The following is a 21,300-nucleotide window of genomic DNA, read 5'->3' as shown; positions in this document are numbered from 1 at the left end:
TTAGATGGCTCTTTCATCTCCAGCACCGCTCTAGTCTTGTCTGGATCAGGTCTCACTCCGCTTTCTGAAATGATATGACCCAGAAACTTGACCTCCCGTCTGCCTAACTCACACTTCTCCAGGTTCAGTGTGATTCCAGCTTTTTCAATCCTAGCTAACACTGCGTGTAGTCTCTCGTCATGCTGAGGCTGAGACTCACCCCAGATGAGCACATCATCCATATGGCACACTACCCCAGACAGTCCTTCTATGACCATGGACATGCGTCTCTGAAAATGCTCCGGTGCTGAAGCAATGCCGAACGGCAGCCTATTGAAAAAAAATCTTCCAAATGGGGTTATAAATGTTGTGTATCTGGCTGATTGGTCCGACAGTGGAATCTGCCAGAACCCCATGTTTGCGTCCAATTTGCTGAAGACCCTAGCCCCACCCAGCAGTCCAAGAGTCTGCTCTACCGAAGGCAAAATGTACTTCTCCCTACATACAGCCTCATTTAATTTGGTGAGGTCAACGCAAATACGCACTGTCCCGTTCTTCTTGGGTACTGGTACCATGCCTGAACACCAGTCGGTCGGCTCCTCAACCTTTGTTATGACTCCCAACTGCTCCATGCACTCTAATTCCTTCTTAACTTTATCCAGCAAAGGAAGTGGAACTCTCCTAGGAGTTGCCAGTGAGAATGGAGTCATATTTGGTTTGAGCTTGATTGTGTAGGGCTGGCGTACCATACCTAGGCCTTGACATACCTTTGGGTACAGTCTTTTGAGCATGTCTGTATCGACACTGTCGAGCCGAGCTACCAAATTGAGCTTTAAAATTGCTGGCCGACCGAGAAGTGCTGTGTGCAGATCTTTAACCACATACACATTCTCTTGCACCGTGAGCTCACCTTTACTAAGTGACTCCTGGGACATCCCCATTACAGAGAGTGGAGTCCCACCTGGCCCCAGTAGTGGCTTATCTGCATTTTCCAGAGTGAATGTCCCTTTTGTTACCTCTCTGAACGTAGACTCTGGAATGACTGTGACGTCTGCACCTGTGTCAATTTTAAATCTTACTTTATGGTGTCTAATGAATAGCTCGACAGCCCAAGCATCCTGGCCCGCCTCTACTGTGCCTAAAAACCAGGGCTCTGTTGGTTCGCTGTACTCTGCTGCATCAATGGCATGCACATTTTTGGCAGTTTTACACACCTTGCTGTAGTGGCCTTTTTTTCCACATGTGTGGCATGAAACATCTTTGGCCGGGCATTGCCATTTCCCATGACCTGGCGTTTTTCCGCATCTTTGACAGTGTCTTTTCTCATTTTTGATCTGAGATGGGGTTGATGCAAACTTGTGAAAACTGCTGGCTTTAAATTTTGATGGGCTCTGTTTTGCTGTTTTTTTATTTGTTTTTGCTGTTACAGCATCAATTTCCGCTCCACCTTTTATTTCGCCTCTCAAGTCAGTCTGTTGTTTTTTTATGACTTCTGACTGACGTGCCATATTAATGGCTTTCTCAAGAGTGAGGTCTCTGTCCAGCTGCATCCGCTCAGATAGTGTACCGTCTCTTAGACCAACTACGAGTCTATCTCTGAGCAGCTCATCATGAAGGGCTCCATAGCTACAGTTTTCTGCCAGAGCATATAGGGCTGTTATGAAGTTATCAACTGATTCATTTGGCTGCTGCACCCTTGAATTAAATCTTGCACGTTCGTAGATTACGTTCTTTTTGGGCACAAAAAATTTGTTGAATGTCTCTTTAACAGTTTCGTACTCGTGCCGCTGCACCTCAGATAACGGCTGTCCTCTCAAAACATCGTCTGCCTCGTCTCCCATGCAGTATATTAATGTATTCACTTGATTAGCCTGCGAGCTGACATGTAGATTACTGGCCTGTCGAAATCTTTCAAACCGCCGAATCCACTTCTCCCACTCTTGAGGTTTTGCGAAGTTGAAAGGCTCCGGAGGCTGAATCGTGAAGGTGGCGCTCGGAGGTACACTTGGTCCCGGCTGAACCTGTTGATGCGCCGCTGCCGCGGCGGGACCCGCTTCGTCCTCACTCATGCTGATCGCTCAACTGCCGCTGACCTTTTTTTTCCTCTCTCTGTATCTTGCCGCTCTTCACCGTTGCGCTCTTATATTCCTTTTACTTCTGACACCATGTCGCATTATTCAATAAAAAGAGATCCAGCCCATTGACCGTGTCAACCATCTTTTATTTTTACTCTCTCTCCTCTCAAGCCCCTCCCTCTTAAAGAGACCTGTGATAACACATAACCACACCACAAGAAGCAAAAAAAAATGTTGGTGGGTCCTTTAACAGAAACATTTTACTGGAGTAGATGCAATTTACAAAAAATATATTTAAATATATCGGCTTGTTTAAACGTCTGGTTGACGAACACACACCTACGGAATACACAATCTTCATCAGCAGCAATAGTGTAGGGGCAAGACTCTTGGCGTTAAGATTGGACGCAAATTGATCAGAGGTTCGAATTCGCCTTTTACCAAACTCGCACTGATCCTTTTTTCCATCATATATCAGATCGGAAAGGAATTTATTTTCTATGAATATGAAGAAAATATTAGAAAAGTGAAAATAAAGCTACTAATGCGTTTAATCAGTGTTTATCAGGGTATGTAAACAGACGTGCTCAATTAGAGATGATACAAGTGAGTGGGCCCAATATCATTGGTCTTAAAAAGTGTGTGAGTCGATGCCATCTCCTGGCGAAACGCGGGAATTAATTCAATGCACGGCGCGACTCTCACAGTGCATTATGGGTATTCCCTAGCCGTCGAGCATACATCGGTTGCAAACTCGTTATTGTGGTGCATTGTGGGATTGTTTGAGTGCACTTAACGTCCACTATGGTTTCGGACACCACTAAATGGCTGTTCCCTCAAATAGTGCCCACAGCTGAATCAATCGTCCATCCATCTTCGGAACCGCACTGGTCCAGCCCAATATCATGCATACAGGTATAAATTATCCTTTTTAAGATGATTATTATATTGTTTGATTAAGGTTACATGCTAGTTTCCGTAGCAGAGTTCAGGATACATCTTTTCTTTATTACTGGAGCTGCCAAACAGCAAGCACAAACTGCAAAAACGGCAGCCTTTCCGGCGCACTTAGTGTCCGAAATCACTCACTCGTTTTCGAAGTGGACTATATCAGTGGACTAATGTAGGGAATAGTGAATGAGGGTATAGGGGGCGATTTCGGAAACAGCCTCTATTATAGCACATGGTATCTTCTTCGTCTGTCTGTACCATGGACTACATGTGCACAGAGCGCCCTCCGGCTGCCAGTATGAATTGAAAACAACACATAAGAGACTCAATCGCTCATGATTAGGCTACATCTGCGCATTTTGAGGAAGTATTGAATAAATAATACTCCTCTGTTTAGAAATTTGACACAGACAAATGAGAATCTATCAATATTTCTCCTCATCTGCACACTTTTGAACTAAAAGCCCTGAGGGATGTTGATTTGTCGCGAGTCTTCGTGAGGAGAATAGAGGAGTTTTTTTATGAATGAGATCAGCTGAGGCTCATATTACAATCAAACGGTACGACGCGGTTTTCATATTCATAACTCCTGACACATATTAACAAATTACTGTCACTATAAGACTTTGAGAATAAAACAGAGGTAAAAATGGAAGCTTGACTCTTAGATCTTTTAAATGATGTATAGATTGACATGGTAATTACTTACATCTGACAGTCATTTGAGCTAATTTAAACAAATAAAGCTTGAGGACGAGTGCGCCCTCGTTTCCGAAAATATCTGCACAGACTATACCAATCACAACTGACTGGGTCATCGGACCAATGACCGCAGATTAGCGTCACGTAAAGGCAGGGTTTTGAAAAGTGAATCACTAAAGGAATCATTTGAGAATCGCTATCAAAACAGGTAAAAATAAATGCATATTATAAGAAAACTAAAGTCTTTTTTGTCATTGCATGCATGCAAAACTGTTGATGGGGACTTCTAAAACAATATTTGGAACATTTTAAATGCCATAATAGGTGCTCTTTAAAAATGATCCAAAAACTATTTTTATGCAAGTACATAACCAGCCAGTGTTCAAAACGATCTCCTTACCTTAGCCTGATTCACAACGGTAAGCTTGTAATAATGTGTCTGACGTAATGTGTAATCACGTCTGTATACATAAAGGAGTCCGGGCTAGTAGGCTATATCACGTGTGTGGATGCTGCAGGTGGCAGATCTTTTATGGCCTTGTCTTACATCAGATGGAATGTAATTAAACTTGTCATTTTGACGGGGGCTTGTAATCCAGAAAGTTCAAAACGACAATCATCGTTGATAACTGGTGCGTTGATAGACAACCCACACATACACCTCAAAAAATTACATTCTTCTATGCTGAGGAGCCATCCCGATGCGACCACGTAAAGAAGATAACTCTGCAATTAACTGCAATTTCAGGGTTCAAACAGAGATGGCGACAAAAAGGTAAAATTTACAGATTGCAGCTTTAATAATGGAAACAAACTATCAAACTATTTATGTGCCAAATACACTCCTTCAAAAACCATGTCCTACCAAAAATCATGTCTACTAATTGTAGTCCCTGTAGCTGAAACAGCCTTTTCCACTCTGTGTAACATAAGTTCTTTACAAATGAGACTGAGGTTCCAGTAGAGGAACAGAACATTATTATTATTATTATTATTTTAATAAGCTTAATAGGTCACTTTACCTCTGCCGTAGATCTCTATTCCTGAGTGGAAGACTCCAATACCCAGAGTGGAGGTGTATTCATTTATCCAGTACTAAAAGAACAAGAGGGAGAACAAGATCATCATATAATCATGTTTTAATTAACTGTAAATGTACGTGTTTCTCTATGTCTGGATCTATCTATCTATCTATCTATCTATCTATCTATCTATCTATCTATCTATCTATCTATCTATCTATCTATCTATCTATCTTCTGCATCCTGTTAGCTATACAAGGCATTCAAATCAATGAATGGTGCTCAAACCTGTTATACACACAAAAAGCTTTAAAGTGAGGGGGGAGGGGTAAATATAGAGAGAAAACATGTCTGAGGGCAAAAAGATGCACCAGCTGCCCTTCATGAATAATAGAACATGCAGAACATGATTTAATGTACACAGAAAAGAGACTAGTCTATCCCTATTTCATACAGTGTATGATATTTTATGTGTATTCCAAGTATGTAACTTAAAATACATACTTTGAATGCTATATCATTCGATTTGAAAATCGTAATTAGATAGCGTCTTATTAAAATAAACAAAGTAAATTTGTACCCATTAGTCACTTCCTTGATGCTAAAATGTCTGTCTGGTTTTAATACATACTATTGCATACACTATACAGGATTTTACAGACATGTTGTTAGTATGTTGATGACAAGAAATGTTACTTCCTAAATAAAAATGTGGAGAGTACCACAATCACTGATCTCTCACTGATTGTGATGGGCTGACAGCGCCTCCTCGAGCAAGGGAGGAGAAACACACGCGCTCTCATCTCGGCCATCAATACTGCTGTCAAAGATGCTTCAAAGTAGGTTTGCAAACGTGCTTTCAAAATGAAACCTTTATGTTAGCGGCCCAGATTCTTCATCACTACACTGTGACCACCAATATGCTGATTCCTAAGTCTTTGTATTGTTATTTTACAACATGCAAAAGCCCAAAAGGAGCGAGGCTTAAGATAAACAGTGTAAAGGATGAAATGATAAAAGGGTTTTGATCTTACCATGTCATACACATTAAGAATAACGGGTTCATTTGCCATCCTGAGAGAGAAGCGCGCGGTCCCTTAAAATATCGGGCGTTTATTGCTCTCGAGATGCCCCCCTCGCGCACCCGGGTTTCGGCTCCAAAGAAGATTAAAACACAGAAAAGTCGCTACACCAACACCCAAAAGACCAAAACACTAAATAAATGATCCACTCTTGTCATTTTATCCATCAGAGAGTCATTCTGTGAGATTTTTAGCTGGGCTCGCGGGCCTAGTCGCGTTACTAACCGAGAAACAGCGGCTGCAGAGGTAGGCACGGACGAGGAAAGGCAACAGGGCATCAGTTTCCCTCAATGGTGAATCTAGCGAGAGAAAACAGGCACTTGTGGCCTCCGAGTGCGCAACGCGCGGACAGTCTCCAGTAAGCGCGAGGGGAAGAGAGCACAGGCACCGAATAAGACCGATTTCACCGGTTTTCAATGGTAGACACTAACCAAAAAAGTCCTGAAAGGGCGCAGATGATAGGTGATGAACAACGACTGCTGTCAGCCAAATCAGGAGTTTGAATTCCCGTTAAGATGACCAATATTCCATATAGAATGTCGCTGTGAAGAAGCGCGGGCTCGCGCGTGTTTGGAGTGCACGGGTTTTGCTGCTTGTGTGAGCGCTGGGGTCGCAGATGTGATGTCGGAGCTTGGTGCAGTCCCGACCCCAACAGCCATCAGCGCCGCACTCCCGGGGTTTGTCCTCATGGAGGCCGCGCTGAACAGCACGGATGCGGGGTAAAAACTCCTAAACACGGTTCACTGTATTGATGATGACATCACTCTAGCCGGGTCGCGAGCGTGAGGAATCAAGTGTGCACTGGAAACAGCGGAGGGTGCGCTTATTACATCATCATCACGATCAGTACGCAGCGCGTTCATCATCCCCCTTCATCCGCGCAGAGCGTTATATCGGGGCGGGGGCGATGCGTTATTCCGATCTCCAAATAACATTATTCTGTGCCGAGAGCTGAACTTTGTGTTTACTTGAGCGTGCCATACAGCATATAATGCACATAGGTCTGCAATTATTCATAGTCATAATTTGTATTTATAGATAGCCTAAACACCGTCCTCTCTGTTATGTTTACAGCGTTATGTTAAAATGGCATCTGAAGAATGTCAACTGACATAAAACACATTGTAAAATGTTAGCAGTTAGAAAAATAATGTAAAAACGCTAAATGCGGTAAGGTAATATAAACCATAAATGTGATTTTACTGCAAAAGAAGTAATTATTACTTGTAAAAGTCTGCATGACCTTATAAATTACTAAAATAATCATATGTATCAAGGCAACTATACTACAGCTAAAGTAAGTTTTTGTTTGTAAAAAGTAAGAACCACGAAGACACATTCCTGCAAGCCAACACATTTGTTTACAGCTAAGGTTATTTTTGTTAGCAGAAATGCGCATTGGAGTGATTATTATTATCTTGGTTTTATGATTGGTCATACTTACAGCAGAAGCCAATTTTGATGCACTTTAGGTCATTGCGTGGCAATGGATTATTACAGGATTATTACAATTTATTACATGTGTTATTACAGGAGCTCATCTAAGCTGGTGCTCATCGTTCTCTTTCATAGGTTCACTCGACGCTGCGTCACTTTAATGACGTAATGGGACGCCCTCTGGGTGTGCCGATTGTCTGAAGCCCTTATAGAATCACGCCAATTGATTGGCTGATGGCGCGCACGTCGCCCCACCTGACGTAGTCACCTATATTAGCGTGCGCGCGCCATCTGCTCCTCAGATTTCTCTGCCTTCACGAAGCGGCCATTTCATGCTCTTCGGTTATCGATTTTTCTGGCCCAAAAATTCTAGGATTCAGTCGATATTTACCTCAGCACTTCAGCGACCGCGGATTGTGGAACTTTGTTCTCCTTGTGGTGAAGTGCTATGGAATTCCGACGTTACCCACCGCCGTGCACTCGCTTCATCGCGATCGACGATCCCCACAGTAAGTGTGTTAAATGTCTGGGATTTCCTCACGCACGCGACGCGGTTCAGGGATTCTCTAACTGTAAATACTGCGATAACCTCCTTCTCAAAACCCTCCGGTCGAGGCTCACGGTTTTTGAGAGGGAGTCATCCGTTTTTCCCCGTCACGCTCCCGAGGCCGCGCAGGCCTCTCTTGGATCCGCGACCTGGGGTTCGGATGTAGAGCTCGAGGATGTGGAGTGCGACATCCGGTCTTCTGCGGGAACCAGAGCGGCCCAGCCTTCCACTGCCTACTCCGCGCCAGGACGCCACGTGCTCTCCTCTGCGGATGGCCACACCCCCCTCAGAGGTCCAGCTCGACACCCCAACTCAGGTATGTCCACCGCACCTCATCATACCTCCCACTTTGTCAAATTTCTTCCACGAGTGGAAGCTTTTGCCAGGGATATCATCCTGGGTCCTCCGCACGATTCAGTCAGGCTACACGCTTCAGTTCTGTCGCAACCCTCCTCGCTTCGACGGGGTCGCTCAGACGGTAGTAAACAGCGCCTCTCAGGCTTCTGTGCTACAACAAGAGCTCTCTTCTCTCCTCCTAAAGGGGGCAATAGAGGAAGTTCCGGCAACAGAGGAGAAATGTGGCTTCTTCAGCCGTTATTTCCTTGTTCCGAAGAAAGACGGCGGTCTGCGTCCCATCCTGGACCTCCGCCGCTTGAACTTTGCCCTCTACAAAGGGAAGTTCAAGATGCTAACGCTAAAGACTATCTTGTCTCAGATACGTGCGGAGGACTGGTTTGTCACTATAGACCTGAGAGATGCTTACTTCCATATTCAGGTTGTCAGACGACACAGGAAGTTTCTCAGGTTCGCCTTCAAAGGGAAGGCTTATCAATACAAAGTCCTTCCCTTCGGCCTTGCCCTGGCACCAAGGACGTTCACGAAGTGTATGGATGCTGCTCTGGCCCCGCTGAGGCTCCAGGGCATCCGTATTCTCAATTACCTGGACGACTGGCTCATTCTGGCCCACTCCAGGGAGTTAGCCTGTCATCACAGAGATGTCGTTCTTCGACACGTTCAATCTCTTGGCTTGAGAGTGAACACAGACAAGAGCGTTCTTACTCCGGCTCAGCAGACCACCTTCTTGGGTGTTCGTCTGGATTCCGTTCCGATGCAGGCCCGTTTGGCCCCTGCTCGGATTTCCAGTATCACAACATGCTTGGTCTGCTTCAGGCTAGGCCATCATGTTTCTGTGGGTACGTGTCGCAGGCTCCTGGGTCTCATGGCCGCAGCTTCCCCGGTGCTTCCCCTGGGACTGCTCCATATGAGGCCCTTCCTCTGGTGGATGAAACGCTCAGGGGCTCGGTCAACAGGATCGGCCCTTCGCCTATTGAAGGTGTCACGCGGCTGCTTTCGTGCCCTATCAATGTGGCGAGACCCTCTTTTTCTTCAGAAAGGGGTCAAGATGGGGGCTGTTTTCCGTCGCCAAATGGTTACGACGGACGCCTCTCTTACCGGCTGGGGTGCGGTTTTCGAGGGCAGACCAGCTATGGGAATCTGGGAGGGGGAAGTTCTCTCCTAGCACATAAATTGCCTGGAGTTGAGAGCGGTATCCCTGGCCCTTCAGCATTTTCTCCCCTCACTCGGGGGGCATCATGTCATTGTCAGGACCGACAACATGGCAGTGGTGTCTCACGTAAATCGCCAGGGAGGATCACGGTCGCGCACCCTGGACAGGCATGCGCGCCGACTCCTCCTGTGGTCTCAGGACAAGTTTTGGTCCCTGAGAGCAGTCCATGTACCCGGAGTCTTAAACCTCGTTGCAGATTATCTCTCGAGACAGAAGCTCCGGTCGGGGGAATGGATGCTGAACCCTCAAACTGTGTCACAGATTTGGGAGATGTTCGGGAAAGCGGAAGTGGACCTCTTTGCCTCGAAGGAGTCGTCCCAGTGTCGGCTCTGGTTTTCTCTGAGCTCTCCGGCCCCGTTGGGGATAGATGCGTTCGCGCATCCATGGCCCAATCTGAAACTCTATGCGTTCCCGCCCATCAAGCTGATTCCGGCGGTTCTGTACAGAGTAAGGGAGAGTGGGGCCAGCCTCCTGCTGGTGGCTCCACACTGGCCATCCCAGACTTGGTTCTCGGAGATGGTTCTCCTCCTGGACTCCTCCCCATGGGAGATACCAGTCAGGAAGGACCTTTTAACACAACTTCAGGGCAGGATTTGGCACCCTCACCCGGAGATTTGGAAGTTGTGGGTATGGCCCATCAAGGGCCAACGACACTAAACGCTGGTCTTTCTGCGGATGTTCAGGAGATCATTGCTAATGCGAGAGCCCCCTCCACAAGGAAGCTCTATTCCTCCAAGTGGAGGGTCTTTGAGTCGTGGTGCTCGACTCATGCAGCAGATCCAGTTAACTGCCCGGTTGGTTCAGTTCTGGAGTTCCTGCAGGAGAAGTTTGCTGCTGGAGCAGCGGCCACCACCCTTCGGGTCTATGTCGCAGCTATAGCTGCCGGTAGGGAGTCGGACGAAATCCCTCTAGGCAAGCATAGACTGGTTTCATCTTTCATGCGAGGGGTTAGGCGCCTGAGACCAGCACGCTCCCCTGGTATTCCCTCTTGGGACCTCTCCGTGGTCCTTGAAGGGCTAACTTTGGCTCCATTTGAGCCTTTGGAGTCAGCTCCTGAGCGAATTCTGACTCTCAAAGTTGCTCTTTTGTTAGCTTTGTCTTCTTTGAAACGAGTGGGCGATCTACAGGCTCTCTCTGTTAACGGGACCTGTATGGATTTTGCCCCTGGCCTAGTCAAGGTTACCTTAAGACCTAGGCCGGGTTATGTGCCCAAAGTTTTGTCCACGTCATTTCGCTCTCAGGTTATTACTCTTCACTCCTTTCACCCCCCTCCGTTTGACTCGGAGGAAGACGAGAAACTTCATTTGCTCTGCCCAGTTCGAGCGTTGAAGTGTTATGTTGACCGTTCAGACGGCTGGAGGAAATCTAACCAGCTGTTGGTGTGCTTCAGTGCTGGCCGCCGCGGGCTTGCCGCTTCGAAGCAAAGGGTTTCCCATTGGGTGACAGAGGCTATTTCCTTAGCTTATGAGGTGTGTGGTTTACCTTCACCTCTTGATATTAGAGCGCATTCTACCAGAGGTGTGGCTTCCTCTCAAGCACTTTTTAGAGGGGCTCTTTTGGAAGATATTTGTGTGGCGGCAGGTTGGTCCTCTCCGCACACTTTTGTGAGATTCTATAGTTTGGATCTCGACATGGCTCCGGGTTCGCATGTCCTGTCTGCTTAACCTAGTCATGCAGGTTATCTGGTGTTCTTTGAGCCAGATACGGCAGCGCTTTAGCTTGGCGTGTTTGGTATATCGTTCCCATTATGTCATTAAAGTGACGCAGCGTTGAGTGAACCTATGAAAGAGAACGTCTCAGGTTACTTGCGTAACCTATGTTCTCTGAGTAGGGAACGAGACGCTGCGTACGCTGCCAAGCTCCTCGCGCTGCCGACAGGCTTTCCTTTTCGGCAGAGAAATCTGAGGAGCAGATGGCGCGCGCGCGCTAATATAGGTGACTACGTCAGGTGGGGCGACGTGCGCGCCATCAGCCAATCAATTGGCGTGATTCTATAAGGGCTTCAGACAATCGGCACACCCAGAAGGCGTCCCATTACGTCATTAAAGTGACGCAGCGTCTCGTTACCTACTCAGAGAACATAGGTTACGCAAGTAACCTGAGACGTTTTCAGAGGTTTATTTGAGGAAGTTACACTCTAAAAAAAAGGTTCTATATGGCTCCAAAAATGGTTCTTGGCTCGTAATCATAGGGGAACCTTTTTAAGTGCTATATAGCACCAATTTTGGTGCTTCAGTGGTTCTTCAGAGGTTCTTTGACTAAGGTGCTATATAGCACCGCTACACTCCAAAAAAAAAGGCTCGTAATCATAGGGGAACCTTTTTTAGTCCTATATAGCACCAATTTTGGTGCTTCAGCGGTTCTTCAGAGGTGCTATATAGCACCTTAGTCAAAGAACCAGTGAAGAACCTCTGAAGAACCGCTGAAGAACCACTGAAGCACCAAAATTGGTGCTATATAGCACTTAAAAAGGTTCCCCTATGATTACGAGCCAAGAACCATTTTTGGTGCCATATAGAACCTTTTTTTTAGAGTGTAACTAAGGTGCTAAATAGCACTGCTACCATATACAGAACATGTTAAGATGGTGCTATATAGCACCAAAAGTGGTTCCTCAATGATTACGACGAAGAACCATTTTTGGTGCCATATAGAACTTTTTTTTTTTTTTAGAGTGTAGCGTTCAGTAGAGAGTGCTGTCAGTTCTCATATGTTTACTATTTGCTTGATGTTGTTTGAGCAAAAGATTGTACAGTACTATGTGCTTTTGAAACCGTCACATTTATCACAAAATGTTAGCAAGTCTGGTCTAGTATAGAGTACAGTAAGTGCGTGAAGGAATGTGTTTGACATGTTTTAGCAATGCAGCTGTCAAATAATTAAACATTACATAACAGATAAAGTCTTTACAGGTACCTATCATTTAATCATTTGGCAGGTGCTTATTATTTAATATTGTAAATACATTGGAAGTAAATGTAAATAAGCCAATCATTTAACCATGATGCCATGCACCACCCTTAGCCGTAATGTAATAAGACTCCAGAAGAAGTGCTGCATTATCATTCTCTTTTTTCTTTCTCTCCTACTTTAAGTGCATTTAACCGCAGCTGCCTTTGAGTGTATTGATTTCTGATGAGGACTAATACACACACACACACACAAACATGCACATACCAGTACACATTTGTCAAAGTCATCTGCTTCCGTTCCCAGACAGCAGAGAGAGACAGCAGTCTATCCATTTAGACAGAGAGACAGCAGCAGTCCATCCACTCACACAGACAGCATGTTATCTTGAGACAGTCATCTCAATGGGACCCAGATGCAGAACAGTTCTCTGCATTTCATCCATCCCTCTCAAAAGCAATTGAGCCAACTTATTTTCACATGTAGTATCAAAATATTTTGAATCTGCAGTCAAGAGTCATGATTCAAATATTTTGACTGCAGTATATTTACTATAGTACACACACACTATAAGATTTGTATTGTATTAATGAAAGTGAATGCATTAAGTCCCGGTGTCCTCTATTGAGGACATGTATGAAATCAAAGCCCTGTTTTGTAACATAATCATATTTTGATTAAAAACCCTATAAAATAAAAAAAACTGTGAAATGTATGGTGTCAGAGTCAACTACCACTTTCAACCCCCAGAAAGGTAGTAAAGACATCAAGTAATCCATCTGACTCCAGTGGTTTAACCTCAATTAATGAAGCGATATGACTGCTATGTTTGAGCAAAAACATAGTTTTCCACTTTATTTACAAAAAATTAATCTCCAATGAGCATTCACAAAAACATTACTATGCATGCGTGTTGTGTTGTCGCGGGAGCATGCGTCAGAGATTCGTATTTTCAGATTTAGATCTTCATTTGTGTTTTGAAGATGAACAAAAGTCTTACAGGTTGGGAACAACATGAGGGCGAGTAGGCTATGACAGAATTTTATTTTTTGGGTGAACTATCCCTTTAAGAAATCGGAATTCCTGTGAAATCCTGGAGGGGGCAGTGAAGACAATTTTAGAGCTTCTAAATGTCTTGTTGCAGCAATTTTCTAATCAACTCAGAATAAGTCTTAAGTCAAATCTTAATAATTTAATAAGACGGTTTATTCTTTTGCAAAAGAAGAGTCAACAGTCGCACAGCGACCTTGAATGTCTGCAGAACATTGCCTACCAGACAAAACAATTGAGTTCTCTTTATCCCCTTTCCAAGGTCAGCATCTCTGCACTCCTTCTGTAATTTTCCACACATACTCCATAACATTAGATTACCCACATTTACTCAGTCATGCATAGCATAACATTCTCTTATGTATATGAAAATCAATAAACATTTCATGCATAATGTTTTAATGTTCTTGTTTAATTAAATTAAATAGTCTTAAATTCGCAAATTTGGATGGGAATATAAGTGATGCATGTTCTTCATGACTAACTAACCTTTGCCAAAACGGTCAGCTTGTCCCTGTGCAAACTTGACAAAATATATATATATATTTTTTGATTATATCAGACCTTATATTCATTCGCAATAATATTGTCATAAATTCCCAGTGTGCTTGTGGATTCTTTTGTCATTTCCTGCCTTGTGCCATGTGTTGTAGTCCTTTGTAGTTTTTCATCATGATTAGTTCCCCCCAGGTGTTGCCTATTAGTACCCACCCACAGAGGCCTCTATGCACCAGCCTGGCCTCCTGAATGGTCTCTGCCACCCTGGCCTCCTAAAAAGCCTGCGCCGCCATGGTTCCCTGAGTTGCCCGAGCCGCCATGGCTTCCTGAACTGCCCGAACCGTCATGGCTCCCTGAAATGCTTCACAGCCCAGGTCCGCCCACGCCCCAGGTCTACCCACCACCTGGGAGCATGGGTGGACCTGGACCGTGGGCCGACCTGGGCCGTGGAGCATTTCAGGGGGCCATGGCGGCTCGGGCAGCTCAGAGAACCATGGCGGCGCAGGCTTTTCAGGAGGCCAGGGTGGCAGAGGCCATTCAGGAGGCCAGGCTGGTGCATAGGGTTCAGGGATGGCCTCCGTGGATGGGTAAAAAAACTACAAAGGACTACAACACATGGCACAAGGCAGGAAGTCCACAAACACACCGGGAATTTATGACAAATATACAGCTTCTCTTGTTAGCAAAAAGCATAACAGTTAATTAATTAACAGTAATAATAAACTTAATTTTTTTTTATCTAGGTCAATGCTAATTTATACACTATGGTTAATTCATTTTCATTCATAATACATTAACTAATTTATACAATTTAAAATGTAAAAAATGCACTTGCATATGTAGATGTTAGTGTCACCACATTCACAATGATTTCACCATTTTTTTTTACATATAGATTTTAAATACTGAGAAGCAAACGAAAGTAAATAGTTTTTTCAAACAAATGATTTATTCAATGCATAATGCATGTGAATCCAACATTATTTAAACTGTGAAATGTGAATGAGCATTTCATACATGAAGACTTTATATGGATTCATCCACACAGTCCTGCAGAAGAACCGCCATGGCAACACGAACACATTTGTCAGTCACCAGAATAGATATTTCAGTCAGAAGCAGCACGAGCTGCCGTCCCTAAAATTGCAGACAGGGAGCAGCACTGAGACCAGCAGCTCAACGTGGCAAAAGGCACGAGTTGAGAGAGGGGATGAAAAAAAATTAGTGTACAAGACGAGATGATTCCAGAAACACAAGCCGTACACAACATCAACAATACATCAATTTCATTCTGATTATGAATTCTAACAAGTGCCACCTTTAGGTTTTTCCCCCTGAGGGAGGAAGAGCAAATACAAGACCAAGCGCTGAGAGCAAATAAACAAACTGAAAGTCTTACTTCTCCCACTACTGCAGCCACAGAAATGCACCCTGCATGTTCAAAAATGGATGAGTGAGAAATTTAAGTATAATTAATAATAACAAAATTAAAAAAAAACTCAACCCACGTCAAGCACGTTTCAAACATACTCTTGCACAAACAGGTACCTGAGAAGACCTCACATAATCTAATGGTACACTCTTGCTCATTCAAGCACTCTCTGGAGGTAAAAGCCGAGAAAATTCATTCCGCTGTGGGACTGTCTTCTGCCCAGAAAACACAGCTCCACCTCGGCCTCTGTCCCCTGACTGCGGCCCCTTTGTCTCGTTTGGATTACGGAGACTTCTGCTGCTGTTGATCCAAACACTGTGCTCATCATCCCTGTTCCCTTATTCCACCATGCGATGTCATCAGGCATGCTGGGTATTCTGGTTAAACGCCAATGATTATCACCAAATTAATTGTGAAAATACTTTTCAGCTACGCGTGTCATCATAACATGGTATAAACAATTAAAGAAAATTTGCACATTCTGATTCCATTAACTGGGTTTTTCTCCCTGGTTAATTTTGGGCGAGTTCAAAAAAAAAAGAAGTTGTAGTCTATAAAATGTGATGGGTTAAAACGGGCCCCGTGGCCCCCGGGGGTTCAGGTGAAGGCGTTTGTAAGCGATGAGACCTGCTGTTACTACTGCCAGGGTGACTACAACAGTATATAATGTCCATGTACCGAAAGCAGATGAAGATTCTCCATCGGCACGGGAGCTTGTGGGGCCGTTCTGCAGGATAGGCTGTAGACATACACAAACACATGTGAGTGAAGCTGACTGAGAGACGTTATCTACATCACAATCGCGATGGTCTGTAGTACTTACTCGCTGCTGTATGCGAAGATGCACATCTTCTCCTGCCGACCGAAACAGCTCCACTGCTGCTCCGTGAGACAGATTTTCCAACTTCTGGCCATTTATCTACACAAAACAATCATGTACACATCATTAATCTAAAGTGGTCATATCAATAAATCTAACTTTCATTAATATTAATAATATCAACAAATATCGGATGAGTCGTACTGTTTTTATCCACTTTAAACTTTAATATTTGGTATGTCCACCTTTTGCAGGAATTACACAGCACATCTCTCTGGCAGTGTCAGTATATTTCCTGACTAATGGTACAACACTAATGGTATCCCATGCCTTTTGCAACTGAAGCCAAAGGCTTTCCTTTGGATGTACAATAGATCTGTCCAGTTTATTATCCAACTCGCCCCAAATGTGCTTGATGGACTTGAGGTCCGGACTTTGAGGGGGCCAGTCGATCATTTCCAATGTTCCAGAAGACTCCTATCTCTGACTTTGTAGATATTTCATTCGTTTTATGGGTACTGTAATGGCCAATTCAACAAAAACCTCTTAAATATGCCAAGTGTTCTAATAATTTTGGTGTATTAATTAATAATGTATGCATGTATGTGTATGTAATATATATATATATATATATATATAGGGTCGGTACAAATTGTTTTAAAATAAACTAATACTTTTATTCAAGCAAGAATTCATTAAATTGATCAAAAGCGACAGAAATAATATTTGTTACAAAGAAATTCCATTTCAAATGTGGTTCTTTTGAACTTTCTATTTATCAAAGAATCCTGAAAACATCCATAAAATATTAAGCAGCACAACTTCATTTTTCAACATTGATAATAATAAATGTTTCTTGAGCAGCAAATCATCATATTAGAATGATTTCTGAAGGATCATGTTACACTGAAGACTGGAGTAATGATGCTGAAAATTCAGCTTTGTATCACAGGATTAAATTACATTTTAAAATTTATTCAAAGAAAAAGAAAACAATTATTTTATATTGTAATAATATTTCATAATATTACTGTTTTTGCCGTTTTCTTTTAACAAATAAATGCAGCCTTGGTGAGCATAAGAGACTTAAGAAAAATTCTTACAGACTCCGAACGTTTATATATAATATTTAATAAATAAAGTTATTATAAAATGTATCCACTTCTGTTCTGGTAACACATCCACATAAAAAATTTTCAATGCTCAAGTATCATCATTATTCTGAGGATCTGCATTACAGCTGAATAGGGGCATCCACAGAAACAGAGCTTTGAGTTACAGTAAATCACTCATGTTGCACTATTGTATAGTGAAGTGGCAGTATAAAATCACACTTAAGTACAGAGATATTCAAAAATTAAGTATTAGTAAAGTATAATTTGTTGAGTTTGTAATTTGTACAGTAAATTACAGTGGTTTTACCGCAATAATTTTATCTCCCTCCTGCAGTTGTCCATCCAGCGCAGCCGCTCCGTTTTCTTTGATTTTTGCCACATAGATTCCGCTGTCATTCATTATGTACTGCTGGTCCACTCCACCCACTATATTAAACCCCAGACCTGACAGAAACAGAGAGGATGTTACACACAGCACCAGGTTGGACTGCTTACATGATTAAACAATGTTCAGAAGGCCTTAATGTGATTTCTGAAGAAACAGAGATGGTGAAAAAACAGACATGATCCCAGCCAGGCATTACTTCTTAAGATAGAGTGGACTCATACTTAATTTTCACACACACACAAACAATGACAGAAACGAGACTCATGGGAAATATCACTGTGAAATGCAGTCCTCGCAGTCAGAAACATTTTATAGCTATGCTAATGTATAATGTAAGAAAAGTTCATCAAAACATTTAAAATTAGTGATTGAAATTATGCAGTAGACAAAAAAAATTGTTGTAGTTAGAAACATGTTCCTCCTCTTTGCGCTTTTATGTATTTTATTAGGCTGATACAACTCTAATTTAAAGTCACAAGAAGCAACAGATCTTTTCCTCCGAATTGTGAAGTACATCTGACTGAAACCAGACTTATGTCTACTATAAATCAGTTGTTTATTGAATTTTGAAATGTGTGGGCATCAATTACCAGACAGAAGTTATGACATTTTGATTAAACATTACATGGTAAAAAAACAACAAAGTAAAAATACATGGAAGAATCAATCAACAAGATCTATAACATGCATTTAGAAAGATACAGTGAATTTTCACATTTTAAATAAATTTTATTTATTTATTGATGTAATTTTCAAATTTAAAATGTAATTTATTTAAGATGCATCTAAATATGTTTGGCAAGACAACAGAGTCTGGACCTAAAAAAAAAAAATAGATACAAATTTAGTAAAGTTATGCATCACTGCACACTGGTGTACAGTTTTGCACCTGGTATTGTTTTATTGTAAAATCATGTTAAATATTATTATATCTGATCCAGCACATGGGTCTAAATCCCATTTAATGCATGGGGGGTTAAGAACAGGACACTATATTGCAGTAGGACTAAAATCTTCGCGTGCCAGGGGGAGCTGCAACAAAAACGGTACCAGTTCAACAGACTGATTTGACCTATAGTGTTGATGACGTATGATGCCTCTACCATTGTTTTACAGACATACTATTAAATCACAAGTCAAAGTCTATAGCTATCAGAGCAGTCTTCCATGACCTCGCAGAGGTCACACACAACAACGCATTATATAACAGTTTAATCAAAGTCAACAGGCAGTTGAGACGGTCAGCTCTCAGAATCTGAACTAATGGCCCGGAACCAGACCCACAAATCCTGAAAGACTTCAATATCAGCCAAACATAGTGTGCTAGAGTCTGCCAGAAATGTCTGTTTATGTCGGTCCATATCTCTGATGGTGCATTGAGCTGGTTCTGGACTGAACTTTCACTTTCATAACACAACACAATCGTCTCTAAATAAACCCGATCTACACGTCTGCAGAACCCACTCGGGTCCGGATTATTTGTTCGGGTTTACGGCGTCCGTTATGTCAGCACTTATCGCTGAAGCGGGCCGAACCAGCAGCATCGAACCGCCGGGCTGAACTCTGATTCAACAGCTCCAACAGTGCGGGAGAAGTCGGAGAGAGAGAGACAAACTTACCAGCCGGGCCTCTCTTCAGTGTAATGTCTGTAACGCCTGGCGCGCTGTGAGCGGATCCGTTCATGATGTCGGAAAAGTTGTACTTTTTAATCCCAGAAACAGCTAAAAAGCCTCCTAAAGCGTGCGGAACTCCGCCTGCTTCCTCTCTAATGATGCGGGGAACTAGTGTACCCGCCACTGCCTTCTAGCGGACACCACCGGAACACTTTCAAATGCACTGCAGTGATGGGACGTCTGACCGCGTCTGACTCATCTTCGAGAGTCGGTTCATGCAAACAGTTCGCCATATTTAATCACATATGTATATGTTTATGGGTTTCAATCTTTTAGATGCCACGGACCCCAATTATGATCATCCCTGTGCGAGGGACCCCCATCCTAAAATGTATAAGGCATCTGTCTTTTATAAACAATCAATTTATACAAAAAAATATTATAAATCTAAAATTAGTTTCAGTTACATTATTGTATATTTTGTTCTAGTCAATGTAGTAATGTATTGTTTATTTCTTGTTTATTTATTTAATTTTAATATCATTTCATCATAAAATCCTTTTTTATGAACCTAATTTAATTTATTTAATAGATTAGAAGGAAACAACTGTTGGCGCAATTATTAGAAAATGGAAGAAGTTCAAGATGATGGTCAATCTCCCTCGGTCTGGGGCACCATGGAAGATCTCACCTCGTGGGTTATCAATGATCATGAGGAAGGTGAGGGATCAGCCCAGAACTACACGACAGGACCTGGTCAATGACCTGAAGAGAGCTGGGACCACAGTCTCAAAGAAAACCATTAGTAACACACTACGCCGTCATGGATTAAAATCCTGCAGCGCACACAAGGTCCCCCTGCTCAAGCCCGTCTGAAGTTTGCCAATGACCATCTGGATGATCCAGAGGAGGAATGGGAGAAGGTCATGTGGTCTGATGAGACTTCAATAACTAATATTTTTTTATTTTAATCACATTTTTTATTTATTTTGATGCAATGTATTGCTTCACTCATTCATTTTAATCTAATTATCATTATTATTGTTTTTTTTCTAGACTTTTCCACGGACCACGTTACTCTCTTGCGTCCCCCTGCGGGTCCCCAGACCGCAGTTTAAAAACCCGTTCTAAAACGTCCCGTTTTGTCACATAGGTTTATTGATGTTATTGCTGGTTTTTTTTTTTTTTTTAGATTATAGTTTATTGTAGAAATGAAATAGCACATTCACAACACAATACAGTAATTAATCTGCATCTCAAAAATATCTTTAAAATACTTGTTTTAAACTATAATACAAGTCGTACATATTTGCAGTACGTTTTATTTGTAAGATTTGTGCTACTTTTGCCACACCAGTCAAACGTTCCTTACAATCGTACATTCAACGCAGTCAACTTGTTTGAAAGATACAGTTCTTGGTTCAGTGAATCGGTGACAAGTTGATACCGCTCTATAGTAGGGAAGAATGCAATTTCAGATGCAGCCATAATGTCTAAAAAAAGATTTGTGCACAATGAGTCGGTATGACTCTGGACACTTTACTATCCCATGAGGCCACAGGAGAGGATTTGTCAATAGCAGTGAAGCAACGTAGTTCATGTGATAATGACAACATGGAGGATGTAGTGCGTCTGGAATACATTCATATTACACAAACTACATACTATATAGAACATACTTTTTTAGGGGACGTGAAGTAATTACTAATTCCAAATGAGTACCTACTCAAGAGAGTATGCGATTTCGGACGCTGCCTGAATTCACATTACTCATAAAAGGGTAGGCAAAAAGTACCCAGATGACCTACTACTTCCAGCGAGATTCTAAAGTGTGCATAGCATACGATGGTCACTTTACTATCCCATGAGGGGATAGTACTTGAAGCGGCGCTGCGCAGACCCAACAGTGTATGACATCACAGTACCGTGAGAGCGATAATAGAGCAGACGGCTCTATACACCGATTGGTCTGCGCAGCACCGCTTCAAGTCGAACACAACTCAACAGTTTTGTGAACGATACGATGAACGATTTGTTCACCAATCAGGCGCAACTGTATTGACAGTCAAGAAATGTCACATAGCTTCACCAATGCATTGTATGCTGATATTG

At 42.7% G+C, this 21,300-nt stretch overlaps 1 protein-coding gene across 1 annotated transcript in view; it reads right to left on the bottom strand.

Moving 5' to 3' along the window:
* The window catches only part of LOC307141979 (deubiquitinase DESI2), a 31,056-nt gene extending 11,712 nt beyond the window's left edge, over positions 1-19,344 (bottom strand). Inside the window, exons 1-4 of the mRNA XM_079842478.1 lie at positions 19,195-19,344; positions 17,495-17,631; positions 16,076-16,171; positions 4,730-4,802 (exon numbers count right to left, since the gene is read on the bottom strand). Of these exons, the coding sequence (XP_079698604.1) occupies positions 4,730-4,802; positions 16,076-16,171; positions 17,495-17,631; positions 19,195-19,258 (370 nt within the window). The 5' untranslated portion in view covers positions 19,259-19,344. The remainder of the gene's footprint in view (positions 1-4,729; positions 4,803-16,075; positions 16,172-17,494; positions 17,632-19,194) is intronic.
* Positions 19,345-21,300: the final 1,956 nt, after the last annotated feature.

The sequence above is a fragment of the Gobio gobio genome (assembly GCF_949357685.1).
Source record: "Gobio gobio genome assembly, chromosome: 18".
In the NCBI taxonomy this organism is placed as follows: Eukaryota; Metazoa; Chordata; class Actinopteri; order Cypriniformes; family Gobionidae; genus Gobio; species Gobio gobio.
The sequence above is the reverse complement of the archived record's forward strand: the minus strand, read 5'-3'. Positions and strand labels throughout refer to the sequence as shown.